Below are 10,929 nucleotides of genomic sequence, written 5' to 3' on the forward strand. Positions count from 1 at the left end.
AAGCCAGGGTATGCGTAGAGAGCCATATTATATTTGGAACAGTTTCTTAATACAGAATGCATTGGTTCTTATGAAAATAGGGTGGGTTTCAAATAATGGACTTTGTTATGTAGAAAAAAATACTTTTATCCTGGTAGATTTGTGCTACGCATAGTATATTAATTTTTGTTTGCTTTTGTTGTTTATTATCTTCAAGGACGGCCGTGATTATAAAGAAGCAGGAGAATGTAAAGTTCCTGCAGGGATCGATGATTGGACGATTCATGGCTTATGGTAAGTTTTGATGTTAATGGGCATATATCTTTGCAAGTGCACACAAAAAAAATTATCATATTTAAATTTTAAAGGCAAATGGCTACAGCAGCATTGACACTGTCGATGATGAGGATGTTCATTGAGCTGTAATATATACACAGCATTGTTTCTCAGGTCAAGGCCCATTTTGTCTTGGAATGGTCTTATATGTTGAACATTTTGTTCTGGCTGGAAGCTAACATTATTTATTCTGTCAAGATTCAGAATTTAGGACAATATTTGTGAATTCTGAAATGCAGGAAAAACTATCAAGTATATACATGTATGTGAAATTGAAATTTAGAAAACATGAGATAAGTATTTTTTGATAATAAATGTAATGCTTCCTGGGAGAAATTTCAATTAATTTTTAAATAATAAGATAAGTAACCTTGAATTGTGCTATCTTTGTGTAGTCTGATGATAGATGAATGACTGTTAAATGTATCTGTATCAGTTGATCCAGTATATTCATGCAAGGATTTATGATATTTGATTTATAAATTCTAGTATTTAATTCATCTTCAATATCTACATGTAAAAATTGCCTGTGACATTATGGAGGAACATTCACAAAAATAATAATATCACCGTAAATACTTTTTGAGAAATGGTAAAATGTTAATGAGGTTAAGGGGATAAAATGATTTATTATTAACCCTGCATGAATTTTCGTTAATTTCTACACAGAATTGGATTATACTTTAAATTTAGAGTGTATTGAACCTGCAATATCTGTTTACAGACTTTCATTTGGAGCTGATATTTTGAATAACGTTTTTGATCAACATGGAACCTTAACCACACAGAGCAAGTTTATCTGTGTTGCTTTGATTGGTCTTCATTTTTGTTTGTTTGATTGGTTCTCTCTAAGAATATAAGAAATCATTATAAAAAAATATATATGTATTTTTCCTTTCATGCAACTAGGCCATCTAATCCTGGTAAACTAGGTCCTGAAAATTGCAACAGTACATGGAAGTTTGATGTAACTAAAATATCAGTAAGTATTCCATAGAAATCAACTTTAGTTGTTCCATATTAATATCTATTGCACTATAAGAAAGTATTCAAATTGTTCCAGACTGTCATTATAAACTATATTAACTACTCAAAACCTCATCATCTATTCAATTGTTATGATCTTGAATCTTTAATATGTGAATTAATAATTGAAACAAGACATTAAAGATTCCTTTAACGATTTGCATGATTAATTACTGAAAGTCAAATATTGTATCGCCTTTCCTTGAATTTAGAAGATAATATGAATGAATTTACATGATTGATAAGTGAAACAAGATATTGACCCCCCCCCCCCTTTCATGAATTTATATAACTAATGAAGCAACACATTGTAGCTTCATACCATGAATTGACATGATAGTTAATAAATGAAACACAGGTTTTGAAATTGTTATTAACCACCAAACTGACCAAAGTGTAGATTTGGTTGTGAATATGCCGAAAGAGAAAAGGATTGAATGTGAGATTATGTTTTACATAAATGTGATTTAACTATCTCTGACTAATGTTATTTCGTTTGATACAAGACACCTTTCATATGGATCTAACACCTGTTTGTAATTGAAATACATGCTGGTAATATCAAGAGAATGTTGGATGACATGTAATATCTACATGTACATGTACAGTAAATGAAGGATAATACAACCCATGTTTTGGCAACAATTGCCTGTGTTCAATTTCTAATAAACTACATGTAATCCAATTTTCTGCTCTTCAACCAAGATTTCAACCTTATTTCCACTCCTAAATCTAACCTTAAACCTCATTTCAACCCTACTGGTTATCCTGCATGTACATTTCTGATGCAATACAGCCCCTAGCAGGTGTCTGATCAAAAGTTGGATATGCTCATTTCATTGATTTAACATTTTAAACATATTATTTTGATTTGAAAGGGCCTTGTAGCTGAGATGAATGCAAGTTGGCCAAACTGTATTACAGATGAGGCATATGATAGCTTGTGGTAAGTTATTCTTTTTCAAGATTGTATCTTCAATTTCCTCTGACTTGTTAAATACAACGTTTTGCTCCTTTTGTCTGTATATCTTGCAGTTTCCTTATAACCCAGCCAGGTTTTATTATTGCTTTAGTATTCAAAGGTTAATCTATAAAGAGTATGCTGTTTACAGATATTGATATACTTAGCTTACTTCCCTATTTCTTTATTGATACAGGAGCTTGATTAAGGAAACACTTCTTGTAAATTCAGTTGCCCTTCTCAGTTAAGATAAGGCAAAGAAGGCAAAAAATAGAAAGAAAGAAAAGCATCTTTCACTAGAGAGATAAATTGAAAGAGGAAAGAGAAGTGCAAATAAATGTAATGTATGAAAAGAAGAGAAAGAGGAAAGTAGGAAGTAGGGAAGAGAGATAAGGAGTTGTTATATAAACATTGAAAACATTATATATAAAACATGGTACACCTATAGTGTACTAGTACTTCTACCACCTCAACTAATGCCTTGGTCACAAATACCCTTACGGGCTGTTACGAACGCCGTACGAACGATTTTCAGACCATTTCGTAAGATCTTCTTAAGAAGGCCGTACGAAACCAGCGTTCGTAGACCGTTCGTAGACCGTTCGTAAGATCACAAATTGGTCGATGGTCTGGTCCAAGATTTTTTTTAGCATCGTACGAAACCCTCTCTTCGTAAGGCGGCCGTAATGACGCCGTAATTACATCATAAGAACCACGCAAGATCTTCGTACATTTCGTAGGGTCGAGGGACAATTCTAGAAGCTTCAAATTATTACGATGAACGTAAGAACGCCTCATGTTGTTCATAGAGGGCTCTTATGGCGTTCGTAAGAACTCCTTACGAGCGGAGATTCTTATGGTCTTCGTACGAACGACTCCTGGCGTTTGTAAGGCGTTCGTAAGGTGCTCGTAAGGTGTACGTACACAATGTATGCTAATTTTGATTTTTAGCGGTTATAAAGCCAAGCGCGTGAAGTTCAAATCCTCACTATGTTCATAATCATAGAGCCCCGCCCCGGCCAACCAAAAAGTGGTGGGGGGGGGGGGGGGGCAAACCTGGTAAAACCTGAATTATATCACGCATAACATTCCATTCAAAGAAAAGGAAAGTTAACAGGAATTAAATTTCTTAAACATTCCGCATGTAACCTTTATTTATCAATAGAGGTTTTTATAATAGCGATACGGGCATATCGTCGAATTATTGTGAGAGGATGGGAAAGCATTTGTGTTTTTTGGTATTGGGGTGAGAAGACATGAGCCCCTGAACGCTGGCGTACTGATTTTATTGTTATTTCTTATTCGATACCATGCAGTGATTTACAAATGTTACTGAAAAGATATGTTTTCCGGTATTTTTTCTCAATTTTTTTGTAAGTCATACCTTTTGATGCGTTTGTTGGAAAACTAGAAATTCCTAAATTTACAGTCGGCCGAAAAATATGCTTATTTAAAGCCTTCATGTCAGGGCCTGCAGAACAGCTGGGCTCGGGGGCTCGAGCCCCCTCACTTTTTGAAAAAGTATGTTACAGAGAAAAAGAAAGAAAGAGAGAAAAAATAAGTGACCTGCCAATGTCACAAATAAGGTATCAAAATATGCTGATCTGACCGTAATTAAATGCCTAATTAAAACCCAAGAGCTTACAGGGGCTCCGCCCTCGGACCCCACTAAGGGCCCTGAGGCGGTCCCCTGGATGCTCATCTGACCGCAGTTAAATATCTAAAAATATCTGAGCTTCCGGGGGCTCAGCCCCTCGACCCCACGCGAATTTACGTGTAAGAGTGGTGGTGATGCAGATTTTTCTTCTGCTCCCCCTTCCAAACGTTTTTGCTCATTACGCCATTGCCCCTGGAAGGTGAGCCCCTGAAATGTTTGCCCCCCACCCCCAATCCTAAACTGCTTCCGGTGCGCCTGTTCATAGTGTCGTCGAGGGTGCCCCCCTGTCGAAGAAATATGGGACCAAAGGGGAACTCCGTTGGAGGAAAGAGAGGAAAGGGAAACAAACGTAATGAAAGAGATGAGGAGGAAGGAGAAAGAGGAGGAGAGCAGCAACAATAATATCAAGCAATAATATCAAGCCATCGAAAGCGACCGGGATGAGGCGATGGAAGATGAAGACGACGAGGAGGGAGAACCATCAAGACGGCAGTTTGATAGCGATGAAGATGAGGCAACGGGGAAACTAAGAAAGGAGAAGTATGACTTTGATGCCACCACAGAGTAAAAACTTGTTGACTTCCTCGGTGAACATGGCTGCTTTTATAATAAAGGAAGTAACAGATATGCTAACAGTAAACAATTATTTTCGGGAACTGGCAGGTAAAACAAAGAACCTTTTTTGGAAAGAAATGTTCATGGCTTACAGTACGCTCTTGTGATAACATTTCTTGCCAACCCTTATGGAATAATGATAACATTAAAATAGGTAATAGCTCAATATATAATATAAAATTGTGTCAAAAGGGAGTTCGCTTTGTCAATGATATTTTAGAGGCAAATGTTTTTTTTTTTTTTCTCTGAAACATTTCCAAGAAAAGTATAATATTCAAATAAATTTTCTTTTTTATCGTGGATTATGCGATGCAATTAGACAAGGGTTTAACAATTGTACTATTTTTTAACATGGTGCCACAACCTCTTTCCCAGATACAATGACATTTGTTATAAAATGTATTAAAGGATGTTTACATATCTATGCAACTTTTTTAAAGAGAAGAAAAGGACTATGTAAACGTGTATTTCGACCTGAATGATAAGAGTTGGGAAACATATTGTTTTATTGGATTTAATTTTATCATTGATGTGGGCTTACGATGGTTTCAGTTTGAAGTTTTGCAACGCATATTATATACGAACTATCTACTGTTTAAAATGAATTTAGTCCCAAGAAAAGAATGTACGTTTTGTAATGAACAGATTGAAACAGTTATACATCTGCTATGTGATTGTACTAAACCAATTGTATTAATGTTATAAATGTAAATTACCTTGAATATATATTTGTTAATTTGTTTCAAATGAAAATCAATAAAATCCCTGTGGAGGGAAAAATATGGAGAACAAAAAACAGTAAGTTCAAGAATCACTTGATAGAGTTGCAGTTGTAGTCTTCTTGGCAATACTGCCATCGTGAAATATCAAACTTTCAACACTCAAATTTTCGACCGTATACAGCAGCGCTTTTTTTGCAACCCGACCAAATATTTAAAAAAATCGTAAGATCTTCTTACGAATGACTTGTGAATGCCGTGAGTTACACGTACGACCACCTTGCGAGATCAAAACTCGTAAGATGGCCGTAAGTCTGACGTAAGAAGAACTCAAGGCGTTCTTACGAAAAAACGTACGAACTCTAGGGCCATTGTATAACCGAAAATCACTTCGTTTCTCAAGAAGGCCTTAAGTTCTTCTTGCGAATTAAACGGCGTTAGTACGAACTCCGTAAGAAACTATGTACCGTCTACGAATCTCTACGAATTCTGAAATTCGTTAAAAACAGGGAGATTCGTACGAACGAATCGTTCGTACGAACATTTGTGACCGTAGCATAACATTGACTACATACATGTACAGTACTACAGAAACGATGCACAACAATTGAATAATAGGATCATTGGAGAATTTAATTCATTGTTACCTTTTTTCAAAGTTGTTATTGTGCCAAAATTCCATTCTAGCCACATGTATTGAAGTTCATAGTTCCTGTTTGAGTAATTTACCTGTGAAAATACATGTACCCAGTCTCCCTTATATTTAGTTTGCATTAAAACCAACTTCTATATTTTCATGCAAAAATCCTTATACAAAATCATAGTTAAAAAACACAGCATCATAGTTTTGATTTCGAGAAAATGTGGACTCCCCCCTGCCATAATTTTTTGAAAGTGCAATGTAGTGATAACTCTCTTTCATTTTTCAGTTTGGTTTATTGTCTATCCTCTTTTATTACAAATGTCAGGGTGATTGACTTACTGACATAATACCAAATGGCATCAAAATATCCAACATAATAATCCCCAAATCCATAGAATCCGTTTCACAATAACTGATAAGGATTGACTAAAAGAGTGTTGGGAATTTATTACCAAAAGCATGATGTCAGGGGCATGTTGCGGTTAATTGTATCTAAAGTAGTTTTGGTTAGTTGAAGTGGTACCGGGTAGTTGAAGTACATGTAGAAATAGTAGTGGGAGTACTGAATTGAACTTTGCTATCCTATCGAGTTTTTAAAATAGACATTGATTAATATAGACATTGCATGTCAAATGAAAGCTCATGATCTAAAGAAAGTGAAACTTTTCAGGGGCAGGTTTCTTCTTGGTATTCTTCCAAATTATTTTCATGTTTTACTACAAATTTAGGCAGTATACACTGTACCACTCTCTCACAGTTGAGATGTCTTTTGTTTTCCTCTACCAGGTCACATGAATGGGATAAGCATGGCACATGTGCTTCATTGCTACCAGCTCTCTATGGAGAGAAGAATTACTTCCAAAAGACCCTCACTCTTAGGAAACAGTTTGACATCAAAGGGTAAGAACAACTCCCGCCACCTATCCTCTCCAACCCACCCCCGCCACCTATCCTCTCCAACCCACTCCCGCCACCTATCCTCTCCAACCGGCGCTATAGTTGTCCTTAGAACTATAAGCTAAGAAAGATAACCAACAGTCTTTTTTCAAGACTACACCAACAATCCTTTTCAGGACTTCCCAATCCTCCCTCTCTCTCACATGGTGCAACCGCAAGCCTACTGTATATTATATATATATATTTTCTTATCTTAAAAAAGTTGAATGTCCTTGATGCCCTGTATTGGTGATATCAAGGAAGTAGATATGCAACTTGACAAATTTGATCTCCTAGTTTCCACTTGAATCAAAGGTACTTGTGACAGATATGTAGATATTACTGTACTTCCATGGTTTTCAATGAAATAAATTGAAGTAAAATGTATCATGTTCCATTCTGAGTCGCATTGTGATTGTTGATTGTTAATCAGGGAAATTCATAGATCATGAAATGTGTGTGATTTCCTGGAAATAAAAACAATGCAAATATACATGTAAGCAAATTTGGTCTGCCATTGTATCTAGCTAAGGATCTTAAAGTTTAAATAGCCAGGATTCAGGATTTTGTTCTTCTCCCTTTAGTTCAATAGATGTGTCCCATGCGATGTATGTGGTGATTATCACATACCACAATCATGTCTACATTATTTTGTTTGATTCTGTTGTGATCATCATCATCATCTTCTTTATCATCATTTATGTACAAATAGCTACAAATATAAATTTGTCATAAAGTGTCCCAAAGTTGATAGACATATGATAAATACATGATGAATTAGTTTTTAAATAGCTAGTGTATTACTTTTGTTTTAACAAGTAAAGTTGTTTTATTTTTGTTCTTTTAACTATACAATTACAGGATGCTTGAAGCTAGTGCAATTGTCCCTTCTAAAACAAATAGCTATGACTACCCAACAATTTTTAATGCTGTGAAGAGTGTTATTGGTACAGATCCTACTGTCACCTGTGTATATGATCATGTAAGTATTATTATATCATCTTCTATTCAAATAAGCATATTGCTTAGATATTGGCTACATTTTTGTATGTTTACAAGCAGTCGTAACTGAAAGCTGGCGAAAAATCAAAGTTAATTGTGTCTACGTGGTGCATAACTCAAATGAGAAGCAGTTAGGTTTCAGGTTAGGGGTAGGGGTAGGATGAGGCATATGTTGGTTGTGTCCAGGGTACAAGTGAAGAATTCATCCAGTCACCGGAGCATGGGTTGTTCAGTACTATTTCTCGCTGATAACAAAGTAAGACAAAAACTACTGTCAGCTTTTACCTAAAATCATTTTAGACTTAAGAAAGTTTGCTGTGGCTTAATTTCAGTTCGTCTACCGTACTGCTTCATCCCTTTCAGTTTTAAAACTGTTACTCATTCAACCATTTCTCCTTTGTTGTTACTCTGTAGAAGACTCAACTCGTGTACCTATCGCAAGTTGAAATCTGTTTGGACAAACAGTTCAACCCGGTTAACTGCGTCGGACTTAACTCAATGCGGAAATCAAGCCTGGGGGAAGAGAGCTGTGAAAATGATAAGGTCATTTTCTATCCTCTTGTGAATTGAGAGGCACCTTTTCACCCATTCCACTGTTGCCTTACCATGCATGAACATCCCTATTGTGTCTAGTTTTCCCTTGTAATGATGTTAATCTAGAATGAGACATACATTTATGAACGTATCTGTCTTATACAGTCCACTTTTCAATACATCTTGCCTGAACTTTTAGAATCATGTCGAGCTTTCGTGTAATTTAAAAGAATCCATTTTTCCTTTAGCTATTGCAGTAAGCGATCTTTGAGATTGTAATGACTTTCTTTCAAGGTGTTTATTTATTACCTGCTCTAATGGAACTCAGTCATGTGATTTGTCATGTGATTTAGTATTGTGTAATCCAATCATGTGTTTAAGAGGTACCGGTAGTGATACAGGATATGAAAAAGGGCTATGAGGAGCCTTAATAGATTCATGTACTTCCTGGATACCATCATGTCAAAGCACTGATGGCACACAGGAGTACATATTTTATTTTAATTTATTAGCTATTATATATACGTAATTCTGTGCAATTCTTTATGTGATTAATTAAAGTTGATATTCATTGATTTTAAAAACTAACTTTATTTTCATTATTGCAAAGTTGAAACTTTCATTCGACAAGGTTATCAAAATTCAATGCTTGAAAACGTTCGAAGTAATAATTATTATAAATTACAAAACACTTAAATACAGCCCCGGCATAGCACCTGAAGAGCTCTCCGAACGCTGCTGAGATGTGTGAGATCACAGTATGGACATGACTTGCACAAGCAGACGATGTCCCATGACATCTCACACATTTTCAGTGCCTGTGTTTTTATCTTCTCTCGAGTTCCTTCTCTTACTTCACTATCGTCAGACTAAATGTATCATTTATTGCCTCACTCTAAACCCCGCGCATGGCTTTATTTTGATGAAAAATGCAGCGCTACAAAAATAAAGGAATCTGTCGCTTGTAAACAAAATAAGACGCCATTGTATATTCAGCTGCACACACCGGGGTATGTTCGGCGTTTCAAGAGGGAACAATTGCCGTCCTTAATATCATTCCGGGGGGTTTTCAATTTGAAAGTCTGGTTTCTTTGTTTGTAAATTAACCCCTATTCTGTGTATTTACAAGCAAAAGATTTTAGTTATCAGAATCAGGTCATATCCCCTTTTGAATGGTTTGACATGCCATTACATTTATATACACTAAACTCATAATAATTTGAGAAACAATAGCTTTGCAATTATGTTCTTTCTCTATGGGATGTCGTCTGCTTGGGCAGTGTTGGTCCATATAGTGACGTCATTAAAACATCGGTATTTTTCCGGCGAATCTCTAGTAGATCCCAGCTGCTATGGAGGTGGTTGTATTTGTATTTTTTTAAATCACCCGATATGTAGTTGACCTAAAACTTGTACGATGGCCATCTGTTAGCTTACCAGTTTCTAGTGATACATTAGTTGAAATATTTGTGATCTTCTTTGAATTTCACCTTTAAGGTATCTTAATATTTTAGTTATCATGTACTGCTATTTGATTCATATACGGTCTGAAAGGTTTCATCATGTGTTTAAGTATTGTTTCCTGGTATAGTAGTTTTCACAAATTTTTGACATGTTCATATATATTACAGAATGGGAGAGAGAGAGAGAGAGAAGGGGAAAGAGAGAGTAAGAAATAGACGGATGGCAAATGAAAGAGGTTGAATAATAGTGAAAGAGAGAGAGAGGTGGGGAATGAGTAACATTTTATTGTTTTAATACTGTACTTCTGACTTAGAAGTTAGAATGTATGATTCTTTCATGTTTATTATTCTCCTGCTCTTGGAGAAGGAATGTGACATTTATGATTTAGGAGCGTACAGAGAGAAATTTGAATATGTATGTACAATTGTATCAAGGGGTAATTGACTAATTTCTATGCAAATTATTTTGTAATGATGAAATATATGCTTAAATCATGCCTTAATTCCCTAAAGGAATAATTAAGCAGATAATAATAATAAGTAAAGTTCAGTTGCTCATGTAACGTAGCTTTAGGATTAAATGGTCATCTATGAAATTTGGCAGAAAAATCATGTTCTACAAATATATTGAACTCTTACATTCATCTGAATGGCTTAGCTGTAACTGCCAGGAGATTACACAATTTTTATCAAAATATTCAAGTACTTGTATTCCTTCTCTGTGTTTACATTAGTTTGATATAGTTTATAAGAGCTCTATTACAGGGCATTAAAATGAAATGCAAAGATTATGCTAAAAAACAAGGAAGTATCTCTGAATATGTTTATACACCTATTTTATGACTGTTTATCTTTCTTGTTACGAATGTGTGATTGCATTTTTTAAAGATAAAATTGTGTTCTGGTAAATATAAAAAATAAATTCTCACAGAAGTTAACGAAACTTATACTGAATGTTCAAGATTACAAATAAATGATGCGGCTAAACAATTTTGGTAGAAAATGTATAGTGGCTGAGTAATGAGCATAGAAAGATAAGGAAATATGGGTAGTAACAC

At 35.2% G+C, this 10,929-nt stretch overlaps 1 protein-coding gene across 1 annotated transcript; it reads left to right on the forward strand.

The window, feature by feature from the left end:
* The first annotated feature begins 143 nt into the window (after positions 1 to 143).
* On the forward strand, positions 144 to 10,706 carry LOC105444887 (ribonuclease Oy-like). The gene is made up of 7 exons (XM_030999517.1): positions 144 to 273; positions 1,225 to 1,297; positions 2,220 to 2,287; positions 6,723 to 6,836; positions 7,734 to 7,854; positions 8,289 to 8,968; positions 9,906 to 10,706. The coding sequence occupies exons 3-6, from the start codon at positions 2,235 to 2,237 to the stop codon at positions 8,442 to 8,444; spliced, it is 444 nt and encodes a 147-aa protein (XP_030855377.1). The 5' UTR covers positions 144 to 273; positions 1,225 to 1,297; positions 2,220 to 2,234; the 3' UTR covers positions 8,445 to 8,968; positions 9,906 to 10,706.
* Positions 10,707 to 10,929: the final 223 nt, after the last annotated feature.

The sequence above is a fragment of the Strongylocentrotus purpuratus genome, unplaced genomic scaffold (genome assembly GCF_000002235.5).
Source record: "Strongylocentrotus purpuratus isolate Spur 01 unplaced genomic scaffold, Spur_5.0 spur5_scaffold_5, whole genome shotgun sequence".
Taxonomy (NCBI): domain Eukaryota; kingdom Metazoa; phylum Echinodermata; class Echinoidea; order Camarodonta; family Strongylocentrotidae; genus Strongylocentrotus; species Strongylocentrotus purpuratus.

Excerpts from the sequence above, each read along its gene's own strand:
- LOC105444887 (XM_030999517.1), top strand. The coding sequence starts at position 2,235 with ATGAATGCAAGTTGGCCAAACTGTATTACAGATGAGGCATATGATAGC. Across the intron at positions 2,288-6,722 it reads GAGGCATATGATAGCTTGTG|GTCACATGAATGGGATAAGC; the intron begins GTAAGTTATTCT and ends TTCCTCTACCAG. Across the intron at positions 7,855-8,288 it reads TCACCTGTGTATATGATCAT|AAGACTCAACTCGTGTACCT; the intron begins GTAAGTATTATT and ends GTTACTCTGTAG.